Source organism: Manis javanica, chromosome 11, assembly GCF_040802235.1.
Source record: "Manis javanica isolate MJ-LG chromosome 11, MJ_LKY, whole genome shotgun sequence".
NCBI classification, from domain to species: domain Eukaryota; kingdom Metazoa; phylum Chordata; class Mammalia; order Pholidota; family Manidae; genus Manis; species Manis javanica.
Window position 1 is genome coordinate 22,475,027 of NC_133166.1, and position 20,578 is coordinate 22,495,604.

Below are 20,578 nucleotides of genomic sequence, written 5' to 3' on the forward strand. Positions count from 1 at the left end.
AGTCCATTCTTTACTGAAAATATTGTGGAGTTCTGGAGTCTGGCAGTGATAGCTCAAGTGTCAACTTTAAGAAGTTCAAGCCACTTCTGTGCCTTACTGCCTTAGTGTGACAAGCTTCCTGGCAACCAGCCAGCTGCCCAGCGGTCCTCTGCAGCAGCCTGGAGTCCTGCTGTGGTACCAGTAGGTGGTGCCCATGGTCCTTTCCCACACTTCAACTGTCTAGGCAGGCCTTTTCTTCTTGTCACCAGGTTACCAAGGAAGCTGCTGATTGGGACATGGCATATAGCTCTGGGCAGAGGTACCTTGGGCTACACTCTCTCCTTTCTGGCCTTGTATTGTTGGTTTTTGTGTTTTACTGAGTCCTAGCCACAGCATACACTGCTTGGGGGAAAGAGATGTTTCCCATAGATGGATCCCACATCATTAGGGGAATCTGTGCTTCTATCCAAACTTTTTGGCACAGCTCATGCCTCTACCTCCAGAAAGTTGCCTCTATGGTTCTGTTGTTCTGACCTACACTCCTATGGCACCTTCTTCCAGGGTCCTTGCTTGTATTTCAGCAGTTTGTCAGGTATGTAGCTGTCTGGTGAATGCCCTAAAGGCAAGGACACTGCAGAATTTGTCGAGTGCTCTCAGCATCCTGCGCAGAATCCCACAGCCGGTCTCATGAAAAGTTTGTGGAATAAATGGATGAATAATAGGAAGTGGATTCCTCAAAACATTGTTATCCAAATTGAAGGACATTCTAGAAGCAAATTAGCCATACTCTGAAAAAAATGTCAGGATCATGAAAATCAAGGAAAGGATGAGGAACCATTCTAGGTGAAGGAAACTGAAGACCCATGCAATGCTTAATTCCAGTATTGATCCTGGTTCACATCTGGATCACAGAGAGAAATTGCTATAAAAGATAGTATTGGGATAATTGAGGAAATTTGAATATGGACTGTATATTAAGTAAAAATATTTTATCAGTATTAAATGTCCTGAATTTGATCATTATTGGTTAGTGGTACGTAGGAGAATGTCCTTCTACTAGGATATATGTGTGGAAGTATTTGGGAGTAAAGGGCGTAGTGTCTGAAACTAACTCTCTCAGGGTCTGGGAGAAAACGGTGAAAAGGAATGGTAAAGCATGAGGCAAAATGTAATGAGATTCTGAAGAAAGGATATATTTGACTTTTGTCTGTGTGTGCTATTTTTGTAACTGCCCTATAAATTTGAAATAATTTCAAAATCAAAAATGATATTTATACACTTTAATGTGTGCCGAGTTCATGCTAGAAACTGTAAGAGATATGGGACAAAGAATGGTCACCCAGCATTGGACTTGATTCTGTTTAATTGAGCAATATTCGGTGAAGTTCTCATACAACTCCTCCACTGTGTGCTTTTGAACAAATAGAGCAACTGTAATAATGACAGGTAATATTTGGAAAATGTGACATTATTTTCTTTGGTTACCTCAGCACCCTGTTGGGTAGGTCTGGCAGGCTGATTAGGTAAGATGACTAAGGTTCAGAGAGATCAACAGGACCTGCCCATAGTCTGGAAGAGACAGATGGCAGGGTCATATCTGAACCAGTCTATTCCCAGGCTGATGTTCTGTGAACCTCTGTATCTGTATCTATAAAAAGAAGGATGGAATGGATTGATTTTGCAGACCATTCTTCATATACAGAAATTTTAAAACTTTGTATGATAGAAAATAACTAGTTATAAAGCATGCAGGCACATTACGCAGTGCACCTGCATTAGTTGTAGGTGCTGCAGAAATGCCAGTCCTCCCCCACTGCCCACCCGCTTCCCTTTGGAATAGTGCAGGTCTGACAGTACTTGGATGGGCCAGTCTTACTGGGATGACAGCATCTGGTGAACTTCTTATAGGAAGGGTCTCCAGCTGGGCTTTGAAGGAGTGGATGCAAGTAGCAAATGCAAAAGATGCCAGAGGGGCCTCCTGTCTGTAGGTCAGGGTGCCAGGACCCTGCCTGAAGTTGGCTGTCCCAGACTGGGATCTGAGAGCAGCCTTGCCCTGCCCCTCCCAGCTCAGGCTGACTGGGTAGATAAGGTGCAGATGGAGGCTGTGTGTGGATTCTAGCCCCAGGCGCCTTGCCTCTTTTCAGACAGTGGGCCTGGTGCTGTTATTACTGTAAACAGGACCTTCTGGGAGGCTCCAGCCTGGACCCTGTTGCCCAGATAGCGATCATGATTGAGTCTGCATGGCTCACTGCTTCCAGGCCTCTGATGCAGGTGGTACAAGGCTCCCCACCCTGCAGCCCCCTCTCCAGCTGCAGCTGAGGGACGCTTCATGTGAAGGATCCGGAAATCAGAACAATGCACGATTGAAGTTCAGTGGCCGCTTTGTATTGATTGGTCATACAGAAGGAGAAAGAAAAAATCAAGTAGTACCTCTGCCCCTGAGTAGAAGAGCTTGTTAGCCAGAATAACTCAAAACTGCCCCTCAGCCCTGTCTGGGACTCTGTCCCTCCTTCCTACAAACAGTAAGCCTGAGGGGTTGTCTTTACTTTGGAAGTCTTGCTGATGCCATTGTCTGCTAGGAAACCACTTTTCAATTTTGATGCTCTACATACTTAGAATCCTAAGATTTTAGAACTGGCAGGGACAGTTATTTTACTGCAGAGGAAAGTAAGGCCCAGACAGACAGACAGATTTATCCAGCATCACACAGCTCATTCCTAGGAGAGCCGTGACCAGAATCCTTGGCCTCCAGCCCCAGGCCCGTGTCACAGTGAACCCAGCCCTGAGAGTAAGCAGTGGCCCCCGTTCCCTCCCACATCACACATGAGCCTACGTTCTTTGTAGAAGACAGGCTCACAAGTATAAAACAGGTAGCTTCCGACATGACACATATTGGTGAAAGATCTGTGCAGGGAGGCACTGGGGGTGTTCCTTCGTTCAGCCTCAGCCCTCCTGTGCCCCGGACAAGGCTTGTCCTGCTAGGGGACCACACTGGCTCCTGGGGGAGGGTGACAGGAAACTGCGATGACTTGGAGCCTGCCAGCACAGTGTGGTGTGGCAGCAGCATGGCTGTCTTAGGGAAGGTTTCTAAAGGGCAAGGTTTTTTTTCCCCAAAGAAAGTTTTGTTAAAAAAAGAGAAGAGTAAAGAAAAAAAAAAAGAGAGAGAGAGAGAAGAGCATGTTTGTGTTACAAACAACAGCAGCAAAACCCAAAACAACAGAGAGGTCTTCACAGCAAGAAGTTTGACTCACCCATCCACCTTTCTCATTGGTGGTAACGGCTGTTGCCTCATTGGTCGGCAGCCCTCAGACCCACCTGGGCTCCTGGTAGGTTGGAGCAGCCTTGTTTAACCCCTTGATTTGTTTCTCTCCTGTGGAAATCTGCATCTCATAGGCTGGGGGCCCTTATTCTGCAAGCTGCCTTGCCTGGAGACTTGAGCCCATATGTTTACAAATCCACAGAAAATTCTAACACCTATGTTCCAAATTCTGTGTATACCCTTCATATATTGTCCTAGTTGACTGTTACTTCCTTAAAATGGGGTAGATGCTAACTGGAAAACGATATAATAAAATAGCATAGGCTCTTCTGTTTGTGCAGTGCTTTACTGAAGACCAGGTATTTCAGTGTATTTTGTCTCCTTGTTTCTTCATGGTGCCCCTGTGTGACATTTGGAATAGGGCTGGTAGGGTCCTGTCCATTTTTTTTTAACAGATATGGAAACAGGCTCTGAGGACAGGAGCTGTCACTCAGATGATGGGACCAAGTGAGGTTCAGAGAGGCTAAGTCACTTGTTCATCCACTGCTCTCCACCTCCTGCCCGTAAGTGCCAGAGCCTGCATTTGAGCCGAGGTCTCTATTGCTCCTTTTCCTGCCCCACTCTGCTGCCTGAGAGTTGTGTGGGAGCTGGAATTCAACTCTGGACTGCTAGTGTGGTCTCCTCTCCATCTACTACCCTGGGTCACCCCCAATTAGTGTCACCCACCACTGCCCTGTCAAGCAAGAGACGTAGTTCATTAGGGAAGGGCCTTCCACAAGTCTGGAGTGAGCCCAGAAAGGCCTGCATGCCCACTCCCCTCCCCAGTCCCCGGACACAGGCTGCTGCGCCCTGAGTGGCAGCCTGCATTAAGCATTCCACTCATCATCTCAGGGATGATGGAATCCTAACCTTTTCGGAGACACCGTGCTCTGTCACAAGCATTGCTCTTTTTAAAAGAGATTAATTCACTTGCCGCATTTTGTCCATTGGTGAAAATCACAGGGGAGAGAGCAAGGGTGGCTTCCTCAGGCCTCAGAGGCCCTTTCAGCCACTCTCAGCAGGCAGTCACCCGCCCAGCTGGCCCAGGACTTTGAAATGACTGCCTACTGGGCATTCACTTGCAAAGCAACAAAATGAAATGCTGGTGACCTGGCTTTGTGAAATCCTAACTTTGGGAGTGCTCTGCATACAGAAGGGAAGTAGGGGGGTAGCCCACACAGCTCTGAGGGACGGAAGGTGGTTTGTAGTTGGGTTCACTTGTGGTTTTTATGTTTGTTCTGTCCATTCTTGATTTACCAGGGGCCACCACTCTTTATGGTGCTCCACCAGGTGGCATCTCTCTTAATCCTTACAACCACCTTGAACAATAGGGATTAATATCCTCCATTTTACAGCTGATAAGTGACAAAGACAGAATCTGAATTCCATTTGGACTCCAGGGTCACTGCTTTCTCCATAATACCTCAGCCTCTAGAGGCTCTAAAGAATGATGCTCACTCAAGATGCTGGGCGGGGCTTAAAAGCTGGAGAATTTCACTAAGGAAAACTTAGATTTCCCTCCTGGGAACGACCCCTCAGGCTTGTGGAGGCCTTTCCTTCAGATTTCATTATCACCTCCTGAAGCCTGTGGACCTGTGAAGAGACAAAGCTTAGAGAGATGATGCCCCTTCCCTAGGGGTTAGAGTAGGAGGTGGCAGAACTGGACCTAGAATCCAGGTCTCCTGACTCTGCCCTATGCTTTTTCTACTTTAATTTGTTGGAAGGATAGCCAAATTTGGAGAAGCCTTCTCTCCCAGCAATCCCCCCTCTTAAAAGAAAATCCTGCAATGTACGGAAAATGAAACCTTAAAATGCTGACACACGTATAACCAAGAATTGTTGGTAATCAGAGACATGCAGATTAAAAGAATGATGTGAGATCCCTTTACACCATTTGGACTTTGCAGTCTCTGTTGTGCTGAGTGTTGGCTGGAGAACAGTGTACAGGCCCACCCTTGTCCTGCTGGTGGGGGGTAGATGGAGTAGCTGTCCTGGGGCAGACCTGGCTCTAGGCACCTCAAGTAACAGACACCCTTTAACTCAGGATCCCACGCTGAGTACATGCCCAGGGAAACACTCACACAGGTCTACAAGGGCACGTGTAAAGGGGGGGTTTATGAGCGTTGCTTTTGGTGGTCAGGAGATGGAGGCCACTTAGGCAGGTACCCCTGGGAGAGTGGAGAGGTAAAATCTGGTGGATGTGTCGTGAGAATTATGTAGTAATTTAAAAAACAGAATTATTATATACTTAGCAGCATGAACCTATCTGAAAACATAATTGGTTATGAAAAAAATGTAATAAACAAGTACACACACACACACATGTGTGTACACACAGACATATATAAAGAAAAAAAAACCCTGCTTGGCTCAGGTTCTAGAATGCAAGAGCCTCTATCTAGTCTCCTCCATAGTAGCCAGCATGTGGCTGGGCACAGACTCAGCATACGCACATGTTTGTTGAATAAATGAACAAAGAAATGCCTAGAACCAGCCTGGCTGAATTACCCAGGTCACCCTGTGTGCTCCTGTCTTAGAATTCCTGAGTATTGGCCAACCTGACACTATTAGGTTAAGACCAGAGCACTTTGTTCCATCAAAAAGATGGAAGTAAAAGCAGTCCTGAGAAGGAAGAATAAAGTGGGGGGGATCTCGCTCGCCAACTTCAAGCTGTACTACAAAGCCACAGTAATCAAGACAATTTGGTACTGGCACAAGAACAGACCCACAGACCAGTGGAACAAAATAGAGACTCCAAACATTAACCCAAACATATATAGCCAATTAATATACAATCAAGGAGCCATGGACATACAATGAGGAAATGACAGTCTCTTCAACAGATGGTGCTGGCAAAACTGGACAGCTACATGTAAGAGAATGAAACTGGATCACTGTCTAACCCCATACACAAAAGTAAATTTGAAATGGATCAAAGACCTGAATGTAAGTCATGAAACCATAAAACTCTTAGAAAAAAACATAGGCAAAAATCTCATGTACATAAACATGAGCGACTTCTTCATGAACATATCTCCCCGGGTAAGGGAAACAAAAGCAAAAATGAACAAGTGGGACTATATCAAGCTAAAAAGCTTCTGTACAGCAAAGTACACCATCAATAGAACAAAAAGGTATCCTACAGTATGGGAGAATATATTCATAAATGACAGATCCGATAAAGGGTTGATATCCAAAATATATAAAGAGCTCACACACCTCAACAAACAAAAAGCAAATAATCCAATTAAAAAATGGGCAGAGGACCTAAATAGACAGTTCTCTAAAGAAGAAATTCAGATGGCCAACAGACACATGAAAAGATGCTCCACACCGCTAATCATCAGAGAAATGCAAATTAAAACCACAATGAGATATCACCTCACACCAGTAAGGATCGCCATCGCCATCATCGAAAAGACAAACAACAACAAATGTTGGCGAGGTTGTGGAGAAAGGGGAACCCTCCTACATTGCTGGTGGGAATGTAAATTGGTTCAACCATTGTGGAAAGCAGTATGGAGGTTCCTCAAAATGCTCAAAATAGAAATACCATTTGACCCAGGGATTCCACTTCTAGGAATTTACCCTAAGAATGCAGCACTCCAGTTTGAAAAAGACAGATGCACCCCTATGTTTATTGCTGCACTATTTACAATAGCTAAGATATGTAAGCAACCTAAATGTCCATCAGTAGATGAATGGATAAAGAAGATGTGGTACATAGACACAATGGAATATTACTCAGCCATAAGAAAAAAACAGATTCTACTGTTTGCAACAACATGGATGGAGCTAGAGGGTATTATGCTCAGTGAAATAAGCCAGGCGGAGAAAGACAAGTACCAAATGATTTCACTCATATGTGGAGTATAAGAACAAAGGAAAACTGAAGGAACAAAACAGCAGCAGAATCACAGAACCCACGAATGGACTAATAGTTACCAAAGGGAAAGGGACTGGGGAGGATGGGTGGGAAGGGAGGGACAAGGGCGGGGAAAAAGAAAGGGGGCATTACATTAGCATGTATACTGTGGGGGGAGGCACGGGGAGGGCTGTGCAACACAGAGCAGACAGGTAGTGATTTTACAGCATCTTACTATGCTGATGGACAGTGAAGGGGTATGTTGGGGTATACACTGAAGGGGTATGTTGGGGGTACTTGGTGAAGGGGGGAGCCTAGTAAACATAATGTTCTTCATGTAATTGTAGATTAATGATACCAAAATAAAAAAATTAAAAAAAAAAGTAAAGATGGAAGTAGGGTAGGGTGTCAGGCAGAAACCACCCTGTATTGAATACTTGCTATGTGCCAGGCACTGCACCATGTGCAATATCTGCAAATTAGAGATTATTATCCTTATTTTATAGGTGAGATAACTGAGACTCAGAGAATTGATTTGCTCAGAGTTTTCTGCCTGGACCAGAATTCAAATGCTCATTTAACTTACTCTGAAGCCCTTTATTCGTCCTTTTCTTTTTATGACACTACACTCAGCCCACAAGAGGCAGGAGAAGGCGGCATCTCAGTCTCCTTTCTTCAGCCCTTCCTCCAGTGCTGTTTCCATAATTCTCAGAGCCCACGCTGGGGAACACAGGCCACTGACCAATTGAAGGCATGAAGGATTTGGGCTGCACAGAGTTTCTCCTAACCATGCTCTGATTTCTCATTTCCCTGTCCTAGCTCATCTCCCTTGGTCTCCTTGTTCCCATTTTCTACTCTGTCCTCTTTCAAGTTCAGCCTGCTTAAGCAAGTAGGTAAATTTTTTTATTTCTTTTGCCCAAAAACCTTCAGTAACAACTGTACTGCCTGTGGTGAGAGTCTAAGGAATGCCAAAAAGGTTTCTTCTCTTTTGCCAGCTTCAGTTGACTGATGATGGCTGATTGGAACCAGTGTTGAGGAGGTTTCTGAGGTTCTTTTTAAAGGCTCCACAGGAAAGAACTGCTGGGAGGGATTCAGGACTTTTTAGATGCAGAAGTGCAGAACAGTGGCATGCATGCCAGCATTTGTCAAACTTCTAGATTGGGTTTTTAATCTAGGGTCCACTATTAATTTCATGAGGATCTGTGAAACCCTGGGTGTTGTACATAAAAAAATTTTATGTTCACTTGGAGAGGCTCATCAGTTTTGATCATACTCTCAAAGAAGCCTGTGGCTCAAAAAAGGTTTATGCCCACTGCCTTGGCCTCCTAGCTTGGCTTCTGAGGTCTTATTGTAGGCCCTGCCTCCCTTGGCAGTGGTCTGTTTCTCTGCTATGAACTGTCACTGGATAGATCTCTTGATGATCTCTGAATATACCTTCCTGGTACTTCCCTCTTGTACTGTTCCCTTTGTCTTGACTGGCATCTCTAAACAACTGAACCCATTGTTCAGGGCACAGTTTAAGTCTTTTCCTTCAGAAACCTCTTTGATTTGCATAAGATGGTCCTGATTATCTAGTCTCCTGGACTGTGGTCCAGAGAAATGAGGCATCTGATTGAATCACAGTTAGGATCCTAATTCCAATCTCTTTTAACTCTCAGAACCATGCACTCCCCACAGCACCACTTGGCCTTTGTAAGTTTTGTAAATGAGGAACAGGATTTTGTGCAAAAAGATTTTTTTGTCTCACAGAAAATTCAACCCCTGGGTTCTTAGCCTTTTTACCATCCTTGGCCATAGAGAAGTGTTCCTGCATAAAAGAAGCTTAACAAACTGTTTGCCTTAAGAGGCCCTGGACTTTCACCAGAGAAGTCCTCCAAACTAGAAGTGAGAGAGTCTCCTCTCTTGACGCTCTCCCCTCTCTTTATGTGCCCCAGTCATGCTGCCTTCTCCTCTGGGTGAGAGGCTTTTCCCCAGCCTGGAACACCCCTACGCCTCCTGCACCCCTTTTTGTCTGGCTAACTTGCTATCATCATGTCCTCAGAGAGGCCTTCCCAATCACTAAGACTGGCAGCCTATGGTCTCCGTTTATAGCCCTCATCCTGTGTGTGGTTATGTGTTTGCTGGCCCATCTCCCCTCGGCTTTTCCAGGGCCTGTCTCATTCCCTGCCTCAGCACAGGCCAAAGGAGTGAACAGGTACCTGACATGGCTCCTCTTCCAAGCCTCAGTCACCTGCTTGCTTCAGCGCAGAGGTTTTATTTGGCTTGGTCCCAGTTTCCCCAAATACCCTCCACCCATTCCTCATAAGCAGATCCTGCCATGGTGGTGAGTCCCTCTTGACTTTTGGTCTCCCCCTTTCCTGGCCTCCTGCAGCACTTCTGGTGGGAAACCACACACTACATACTTTGATTTCCTAGTATCCTGAGTCCTCCCTCTACAACTAAACTGTATACCCACTAGGGCAGACCCCAGATCTTCTCTTCACCCCCATCCTAGAATCTAGCATAGAACCAAGCACATGTTACATTGATTTGCTGAAGTTAATTTAGCCTTCTATCTTCCATGTTATGTAGAGCCGGGTTCAGTCTACAGGTGAGAAGGAGTCAGGCTGTAGAACCATCATTGAAATGGGTTCCAGTCACTGTATTGCCCCTTAACTAGTTTTGTGACCTTAACTGAGTCATTTCACCTCACTGAGCCTGTAGCTCATCCATGAAAACATTATCATCAGCTCCTTAAAGATCCAAGGTCATTTCTTGCTTATAGTAGATGCTTAGTAAGAGTTGGTTCTATTTGCTCCCTTTCTGCCTACCCCTACATTGTAGGACCTCCTGTTCCTGGGACCCAGAATTCAGACTTTTAGTGGTATCTTAAAACCATATATCCAACAACTATTGAGCTCCTGTGTGCTAAGCACTGGCATAGAGAGCCAAATAGGCTTGGGTGGGCTCTCTTAGAAACCTAATTTAACATTTCTACCATTCTTACCATCTTTCCTTGCATTCGAAGATTTCCATTTTCCAAACACCACCGTACAGATAAACCTAAGGAGTATGATCCTTTTGAAAACTGGGAACTATGCAGGTAGTAAGTGTCACTGGACATTTGGTGCTCAGCATGGGGAAATTCTGTGGAAGAGAGATCTATGGACTGGGTGTCATGGAAGCCTCAAGCCAGGATTGTATCCCATAGCATGAAGGTAGGATTAGAGTAGGCAGAGAGGCAGGGAGAGAGCAAGTGGGAGTGTCAGGGTGCTAAGGTAGGGAAGGCAAATTCTTTCCTCAGAAGGCTGGGAGTTTAACAGCAGAGCAGACTCTTTGGGAAGAGGGAGGGAGGTAGGGGAAGCCTGGCACTGGGAGGAGGGTTAACCAGAGGAGCTCGGATGGGTATTTAGTTCTCAAAGGCCTCTAACTATTTCCAGATTGATTCAGTCTCCCTGTTTGTTGACTGTCTCATTTCTTCCACTCTTAAATCCATAATAAGCCCATACATTGAAAATATTCCTCTGTCTCATTCTAGGCTGTTGTCAGAAGGTGCAGATGTCAATGCACGGCACAAACTTGGCTGGACAGCACTTATGGTGGCAGCCATCAACCGAAACAGCAGGTGAGTGATCCCCTAGCCAGATCTCTGTAGACCACGCTCCTGAATCCTCTCTCACCTTTGCTGTCTTCTCCAGAGGCAGGAAGATGGACTCAGCCTAAGATACTGGTCCACACCTAGTGAAATGGAAAGTATAGGAGATGTGGAAACAGACTATGGGAAGATGGTAGGACTTTGGATCTCAGCTCCATCATTAATTGGCTTTGTGATCTTAGGGGAGTCATTTGCATTATTGAAGCAATGAAATGTTTGAAAGCGTTGGAAGTTGTTAAGTGTACATATGCAAATTATCTTCATGTTTTCATTGTCCACCATCTGTCTGTGTTGAGAAGTGTGCAGTCTCTGTCCCTAGTAAGGGTTCCCCCAGGCTGTTTCTTTTTTCTCATGGAAACCAGGGAAGGTGGAGGTGTTCCTTCCCTGCCATTGGAGGCCCTGCTGTTTTTCTACCTGCTCTTCCATTCCCTCAAGGTGTAGCTTGAGTTGAATAGAGATGGAAATAGTCCACTTTGTATAGAAGCATTCTCTGTAAATCTCACAACTAGCCCACAATGATATATTATTATTCTTGTTTTGAAGGTGACAAAATTGAAGCCTAAAGAGAGAAGGTGATTTGTCTGAGGTCACACAGACAGGATTTAGAACCTGGTCTGGCTGCCTATAAAGTTTGTGTTTTACTATACCACATGCTGCCTCCTTCAGTCATATCTCAGGCTACAGCTGGATGCTGCCTTTCCATCCCAGTCTCTAGCTGTGATTGTACAAAAGATCTGATTGAACAAGAGCAAAATGAAATTATTTAAGGAAAGCAGACTGGGCCCTTCAGTAGCAGCTCCTGAAATTGGTAGTTGGAGATACCAATTGACATTTTCCCTTCAAGCAGATCTTCAAGGCTTTTATCTGCCAGTACTAGCCATCCTAAATGGATCATAATATGGTGGGTCATAAATGTTGTAGAAACCAACCAAACAGGGATTTTATAATATCAGGGTTACTCTGCTTCAAATTGGCTGAGAGACTTAGCTGAACTTGAGATAGGTCTCTCTTCTCTGCTCCTCTATCATGCACTTGTTCTCAGAACTGTTTCCTTATTTGCCTCTTTAGCTCCAAGCACTTAGTATTTAAAAAAGGCTTGATATAAATATGCTTTGCAGTTGAGAGACTTGGAATCTAGTCCTGGTTCTGACCCTTAGTTGAATTTTAGGATTCTATGGACACCCTGTTTCTTTACCTGAAACCAATTATTTCTGCAAAGATTTGGTAAATATCTGCTCTGATCCAGGCTCTGTGCTAATCATTGGAGATCAGACACCTTGGGAACACTCAGTCTAATGTGAAAAAGGCAGGGAGGGAGACAGAGTATAGTGTAATCAAGGATATCAAAGTAATGTGGGCAGGGTATTATTAAAGCAGAGAGTGTGAGGGGACTGAATCTGGCTGCAGAGTAGATTCTTATGTTCTAATGAGAATAAAATGAGATGATAATATATGTGCTACAGGTTACAAATAGAGAGTTGTTCTTCCCTACTGCCCACATTAGACCTCTGTACACACAACACAGATGTGTTTATTCTACTACTGATATACACCCTGCACACACCACCATGTCTACCCTGCCCACCAGTCTTCTTTCCCAGATTGCATGTATCTCCATCTGCAAAAATTAGGCTAGTGGTGGAGAAAAGGGAAGGGGTATGCACCCTTTTATGTATAATAATCCAGTGTTGAGCCAGAATAGGAAATGATACTATACTGAAGAATACTGTTAATCAGTGAGAAGGTAGTGAGTAGATGTGCTTTGGGAGCACTTCTCTCTGAAGCTAACAAGTTGTTGGTTTAACTGATTGCTCTGTCTTTATCCAGGGCCATTAGCAGATCAGTGATGCTCATTGAGAAAGTGAGAGTGTTGGTTTGTATTTACTTGCTTTGATTTCTAGGGCTAATTATTGGGGATTTTAAGCATCCATTTTGTGCCCTCCTCTTCCTTTGAGTACCCAGGGAGGACAGATTTTTATTGAAAATAGTGCACTATCAGGTTGGATTTATTTATTAATATCACAATTTTGGGGGCATCTACTGTTTGTCAGGCACTATTCTTGACAAAGATCCTTGCCCTCGTAGAGCTTATTTCTACACTGGTGGTTAGTTCTTGGGTAGAGAGAGGCAGGGACAAACAATATATCCAATGTGTAAGTAAACTACCTAATATACTAGAAGGTAAGAAGTGCTATGGAAAAGAGGAAAAGTAGAATCTGGTACAAGGGAATGCTAGGACTATTGGTCAGGGTGATTAGGCCTCATTGGTAAGGTGCCATAGAAGTAGTCTGGAATGATTATCACGTCCATACCAGCATGATTGGCCAGTAAAATTCTCCTTGTTAGAAGTGTACCAAATCTCATCTACTCAACTACCAAACCCATCTGGAATCGTATTGGCCAGGCCTGAGATGCCACTGCCTTTGAGTTGACGATTTGGATGAAGGGAAGGAGTAGAAGGGTAGCACCCCTTAACTCAAGGCTGGAAGCAGACAGCCTTCCCCTCCTTTAGAATGTTGGCAGCCCACAAGCTCAAGGGAGAGATCCTGAGAGCAGTCCAGTCTTTTCACCCTTAATTGCCTGTAGTAAGCTACTTGCTTGATATGCTAAGTACTTAGGGATATAAAACACAAGTCTCTATCCTTAAAGAGATTAATTTCTTGTGAACTTTTATGTATGTATGTATTTATTATTATATGGGTTTTGAATAGTAAAGAAAGTACTATTCAATTTTGAATAGAAAATACAGTGCTATAGAACAAAAATTTTAAAGTAGGCATGGGAACTTAATTTATAATTTATTCCCTCCTTTTACTTCCAAAAGGTGTGAGGTGACTTAAACTAGGATACAAACATAAATGTACACAGGAGAATTAAAACTGTATCATGATCAGGAATCATATTAGTAAAAGGAAAGATAATTGTATCAGGATTGAACCAGAGATTTCCTTTTCTGAAAATAGGTATATTATTTTTGCAAAAATAATGTAAAGAAGAAAGTAGTGGTTACATGAATTCCCTCTGTCTAGAGATTGACCATTACTTGTATGTATCTATATATATAATTTTACATAAATGGGAACATGATATACTCACAGTAAATCAGGTAATTAGTGAAATCAAACATTAATATAGAATAAGGCTTCCTGATGAGCAAAGCAAAAAAAAGAGAGTTTTGATTCTTCAGGAGAGAGGAACATTGTTCTAACTTCCCTTTATATTGTCATCCTGTGCATCCAGCAAACCTTTTTAAAAACTACTGCGTCCAGTGCTGATGTGCTAGGCTATGAGTGGATTCAGATAATAAGCATCACAGCCTTTGCTTTTAGAAGCTTACTTGGACTGCTGACATCAAGGACTCAAGTAATGTGGCCATTGTCTTCAGTAGCTGTTCTGCCAGAGATTTACCAACATTCTACTAGGATGATGGATGATCCTTTTGCCAGCCTTAGTAACAGCTTGGCTGTAGTATTGACTGAGGAGCAGTCACTGGGAGCTGGCCCGTTCTCCACAGTGAGCCGTCCATAAGCCTCATGCCATAGGCACTTGTTTAGCCTGAGACTGGGTGCCTCATTCTGGGTTGTACTCTGACCCGGCCCAGCTAAAGGTTAAGCCTTTAGGTCCCAGGATGATCACTGTGACTTAGCATAGCCTTCACCAGCTCGTGCAAATATACCCAGCCTTTAGCTAAATTCAATTAGTTTTTATTTAAGAAAGGAAAGAAATCCAATTTTACCAAACACGGACAGACGGTGGAAGGCACTTTGATGTTACAACCTCTCAGTGATGCTTTACTTAGTCACAAGTTCATAAGCAAGAAGGCTTAATTACTTGGGAAAACACAGGATTAAAAGTGGACACAATGGCTGATGTATCCACTCTTGGGTGACTTGATTCGAACCCATGCACCCAGTTCGTGTGTGGTGCAAACTTTGATGTGTGCTGTAACAAGCTGAAAGTCATGACCCCCTCAGGAAAGCTCCTTCAGATGGCATTCGTAGGATGTATGGCAGAGAGGCAGGACCTGCCAGCCCTGTTTGCTTAACTTTGATGTCCAAGCAGCTACAGGCCCCACTGTTTGCTCTTTCACTGAGGGATGGACTGGGAACCTCCTACCTTTCCCAGTGGACAATAGCCAGCAATGGAGTGTGACGCCTGTTGACCATTCCAGGGGCCTGGTGGACCAGAACAGGACTTTGGGAGGTGCAGAGCCTGGGGGGCCAAAAGCTGTTTATAAGAGAGTCATTTCTCCAGAAACAGCTTTCTTCAAAGCCTTATGTTGGTTGGGTGCTTATAATAGAGGCAAAAATAGTCTCTTGAATTTTAGCAGGTACCAAGTGCTGCTTTGGCCCTCTGTCCAATGACACTAAGGTACTTGTAAATTGAAAGTTTAAGTCTTCCTGAATGTGTGTACAGGGATAGTGGTTTAGAAGAAAAATGGTGTGATTTAGAGCCTTACAATTTGTAATTCCTCAAAAAGAAGCTATCAAAACACATGTCTGATACAGAAATAGTATCCAGAAGATAAAAAGAACCCTTAGAAAAATCAATGATAACTTTTAAAACCCAACTTTTTAAAAATGGGTAAAAGATTTGAACAGACCCTTCACTGAAGAAGAGATGGATGGCAAATAAATACATGAAAGATTAGTTATTTAGGGAAATGCACATTAAAATTACAATGAGATACCACCACACACATACTGCAATGGTTAAAATTTAGAAAAACTGACAATACCAAGTGATGTCAAGGATGAAGAACAGTTGTCATCACTGCTGATAGGAATGCATCGTAGTATTGGCCACTTTGGAAAAGACTTTGAGAGTTCCATATAAAGGTAAAACATACACTTAACATACAACCCAGATATACCAACTGCTAGCTATTTTTCCATGAGAAATAAAAGTAAACATCTGCAAAAAGACCTGTATGCAAGTATTTGCAGTAGCTTTATTCTTAATCACCAAAAACTAGAAATGTCCATCAACTGGTAAATAAACAAATGATGGCACATCCATTCCATGTACTATTAGGCAATAAAAAAGAGAACAAACTACTCACACATTGACAATGTGGATGAGTCTTAAAGGCCTTATTCTAAGTTAAAGCCAGGCACAGAAGGCTACCTACTATATAATTCCATTTATATGACAGTACGGAGAAGGCAGTACTATGGGGACAGAAATCAGGTTAGTGGCTGCTAAGGTTTAGGAGTGCAAAGAAGGACCCAAAGGAACTTTTGGGGTGATGGAAATACTCTGAATCTTGATGATGGTGGTGGTTATACAATTAGAACTTACCAAGTTGTACATCTTAGCAAGATGAATTTTACTATGTGTAAATGATACTTCAATAAACTGACTTATAACTCTTTTTAAAAACCCTCATCATCCCTCTCTAACTTTCATTATTAATTACAAACTAGTGGCATGCTAAATTCATGTTTACAGTGTCAAAATGAATTCATGCTGTTTATGGTCCTGGGAATGTTTTGAATTCTTGTTGGGATCTCACATGAGAGTACTATATGTTGTAGTTATCAGTAGAAAATAAAAATTTGTGAATTGACACAATTTTTGATGTCATGAAGTATGATTATTGACAGATAGTGTTAAATTCACTTTAGGAGTGTTCTTCAGTTGGTGTATGTAAATTCAGTGTCATATGATTCTTCTTTATGGGGAGAGCTGAGTGCAGGAAATGGATTGGGAATTTGCCTCCCATCCCACATCATTCTTAGGCTCCTTCCTTGTCTCTGGATTGCCATACAGGAAAACCACCTAAATAGTGTGGCCATTGTGGTGTTTCAGGAACCAAAGATCCTGAAAGAGTAGGGTGGTGGGAGATTCAGATTTGAGTCCACTCAGGCTTGCTGGTTGCTCTGAAAGCCCCTGCCTCAGAGAAGGTGAGGCCGAGAGGCCAAGCACAAAGCTCCAGCAGAACTGTTTGAAATTCCCCACAAGAATCTCCCTCCTCCCCTCCTTCTGCCTTTTCTCCTGGAGTGCATTTCATCAGCATCGGAAGGACTGCTTCCCGGCACTGCCTTCCCTGCTTGGCTGGGATCCCTGAGGAGCTGAGCTAATGAGTGGATAACACGCATTTGCCAAGGCCTTCCTGGATGTGGTACCTGGGCTTTGTTAATTTTAAAATGCTGCCATCCTTGGCTGAAGACCATTTAATTTCCTCTCTCAGATGTCATTTACTTTTAGCATTTATTTGCTTTGCTTGTTTTTCCCTCTCCCTTTCTGTGGGGGTTTGGGGGCTAAGCCCTGTCTTTACGAAGCCACCAGACCAATGACACTGCTGTCTGTGGGAGAGGTTGCAGGTCTCTCTGTGTGGGGCTAACAGCTCCACAGGTGTTCTTAGAGCAAACAGCCGATGCTGCTCTTGCTCTTGCTCCCAGGGCAGCTTCTCTGGGAGGCTCTCCTTCCTTGCTGGCTGGCCAGAGACAGAGCAGGAGAGCCCTTCAGTGTGGGTCCTTAGGGGCCTGACCACATGGAGGTCTGTCCTGCCAGTGGCCTGGCGCCTCTTCCCTGGGTCCCCAGCCCATTGTTGGCCTGGCTGCTTGCTGCAGAGTGGTGCTTCCTTCAGTCTGAGGAGGCTGGGCTTTGTGCCGTCTCATCTCCTGACTATGGTGATAATGATAGCTGTGGAAGACTGGGTGCTTTCCATGTGCCAGGCCTATGTTGGCTCTAATCCTCACTGCAATCCTAAAAGAGAGGGATTATTATCCCTCTTTTACAGATAGGGAAAAGGAAGTTCAGAGATACCGAAAGTAGTCCAGTAAGTGAAAGAGGGAGCCAGGATTTGAAGCCAAGTCTCTCTGAACCCCAAACCCTTATTCTTTCCGCTGGATAACACTGCCTCTGGAGGGAAGAAGTAGGAAGCAAGGCCATGGGCTGGACTAAAGGGTGCTGGGACCAGAACCAGGTCAGCTCAGTCGGGGTTTCTTGATGATCCATTATGTGCCAGATGATTATGGAAAGTCCAGAAACCTACAAACCACTCTCCTTGTCATAAAAAGCTGACAGAAAAAGGATAAGACAAGTCCCACTGTAGAATGAGGCAGAATGGTTAGTGCCCTAGAGAAGAACACCCGGAGTGCTTGGGGGTGGGAATGATCATGCTGTGTAGAGATGAGAGCATGATAGGAGGTAGGCCTTGGAACACAAACCAGGGATTTGACTGGTAGAGGTGGGGAGTAGGAAGAAGGCATTTCTGGAAGAAGGACCACTGTGAGCAAAGGTTCCCAGAGGTGAGAAAACAGGAATGTGCCTGAGCCGGTAGGAGGAACTGGCAGGGTCTGGAGACCAGAGAATGTGAAGGAAAGGCCTTACCTACCATGAGCCATAGTCCTGTCAGGCTGTGACAGTGTAGCATGTGGTACAGCTGTAGCTCTAGAGCCAGATTACCTGGGTTCAAACCCAAGCTCTTTCTCTTACTAGTTAGTTATATAGCTTGGCAATTTCTTTCACTTATTTGTGATTGTTCCTCAGTTATATGGGTACAATAAGCAGATCTACCTCCAAAGGCTGTTTCGAGGTTTAACTGTGTGTGGGAAGTATTTAAAACAATGCCTGCCACATTGTAAGCACTTGAGGGTTTGCCACTTCATGTCACAGTGGTATAGTCATAGTGGTAGTGCTTTAATTGTCACTGTTACTGCTCATTGTGGGTTTCCCTAGGAGGGACCTGGTAAGTGGCCTGCAGGAAAGCCTGTCTTAATGAAGGTGGCAGTTCTCCTTGTCTTTCACAGTATTTCCCAGGTGGCTCAGCAGCAAACGGGCTTTGGAGATTCTTTTTCCAGTCCTTTTCACCTAACGAGCTAAAACACGGGACCCCGAGCAGGGCACTTTGATGTGGGGCTGGCACTTGTCCCAAGTGACCACCTGCTTGATGCCGGACAGTGCCTAGTATTTCCCAGCAAGGAAGATGGGTGAAGGTGCTGGCCAGGTACCTGGAAAGCCAGCACCACACGGCCAGAAAAGTATGCCGAGCTTGATGTTTCTCCCACCACTGCTGCTGTGGCTGATTACCTCTGAGTAACAAAGAGTCGTTTCTAATCCCATTTGGAATCGTTGCTCAAGATAATCCTGTTTCATAGTAATGATATTCCAATTCCGGCATGCAACCAATTCTAGTTTGGCAGACATGTGCCGTGTGCCTTGACCTCAGGCAACCCAACACACTGCTGCCTGCAAGGCATTGCCAGCTCATTGGCCTAACGTGACTGCCTCAGGGTACTCCCCCATTTTCCAACATTGTCCCAATCTGGGATTCTGTGTTCAGGGCTGTCTTCATGGAGAATATCAGGAGAGCCTCCAGGGCTCATCCAGGTTAGCTGCTTGGAAAAGGGCGTTGGATTTCTAGGCACTGGGATGTATCCACTCCTGCAACTCTTTATTAAAGACATCAGCCCCACTCTGTGCCATGAACTGCTTATTTTAATAGCACCAGGCTTATGGGTCAAGGGTATACAATAGATATAGTAGGTATGTCTGAGTATCAGCAAGGAATTTGGCTATCTCTCCCGACATCCACGTGAATAAAATATTATATAAAGAATAGTTTAGTTAAACTAATAAATGGTGAGTGACCTGGTTCATTGTTTATATATGAATGGACATCAGACTGGAGATTAGATGCTGGTGGTGAGCCATGGGACTCTGTTCTATTCAGTAGCTAGATCACTGATTCCATTGAGACCACAGATAAATGTCAACCAATTGGCAGATTAAATGAAGCTTACAGGTAGCTAATGTGTTGGGTGAAAGAATCACAACATGAGAAAAGAACTCAGTGGGCTAGAGCAATGCTTAAATCTGTGGTGAGAAAAATGAACAGAGGTGAGTGTTTAAGTCTCTGATTAAACCAAAAACCACCTGTAAACTCCAGGGTGGGGAAAACCGAACTTAGCAATACTAGCAAGTAAAGCACAAGAGCTAAAATCTCAATGTGTGCATCAACAGCACACTGTTAAAACCCCAGAAGTGAACTGATTCAGCAAATATTTACTGATCTGTACTGGGCCGTATGTGCAAGGAAACAGATGGTCAGGCATGGTCCTTGCTTTGGGGAGTACATAATCTAGTTGTGTGTGACGTGGTGGTAAGGAACAAGGGCTCTGGAAAACCTAGCTCTACCTCTTACTTGCTCTTATTTCCCCATCTGCAAAATGGGAATAATAATAGCACCTATCTCAATATAGGGTGCTTGAGAAGATTAAAAAGCACATAGAACTGCTTTGTGCAATGCTAGCATATATTAAGTACACAGTAGGTATGTGCTGCTGTTATTAGTGTCTTTGGTTTTCTTATTGTTGTTTTCATCCAGAGTCTTAAGAGATATACCAACTCCAATATGCTTTTTTTTGGATTTTTAGCCTAGAGAAAGCCCAATCTAGGCCCATACTGTGCCAAGATTCCCTAACAAACCAGGGCTTAACCACATTGGCCCATAGGTTTGGCAACTGAATATTATGAGCCACAGATTGAAAGGCATGAAATTGTATTTAGAACTAGGCTGAGGATATGAAATTGGATTGGATTGTCCTGGAAACTCTGTATGGGTGATCTTGATTCTGTGGTCCTCTGTTTAGTGTGCTGTGCCTTCCTTGAGCCAAGTACCAAATTATCTCACCTTGCCTAGGCCCACCACTGGTTTCAGTCCTTGTCCATCTGAGTCAGACTCCCTCTTATCCCAGCTGGCTGCTGTGACCTGCTTTACGTTTTCTGCCACCTGAAAATATCACTGTCCCTGGTACATATTTGGGCCTCAGTAACTTTGGTTAGACTGATAGAT

General features: G+C 44.1%; 1 protein-coding gene across 1 annotated transcript in view; it reads left to right on the forward strand.

Annotated features, from left to right (window-relative positions):
- Positions 1-20,578, forward strand: part of CLPB (ClpB family mitochondrial disaggregase) — a 147,389-nt gene that overhangs the window by 18,927 nt on the left and 107,884 nt on the right. The window contains exon 3 of the mRNA XM_037026274.2: positions 10,660-10,746. Coding sequence (XP_036882169.2) covers positions 10,660-10,746 — 87 coding nt within the window. The remainder of the gene's footprint in view (positions 1-10,659; positions 10,747-20,578) is intronic.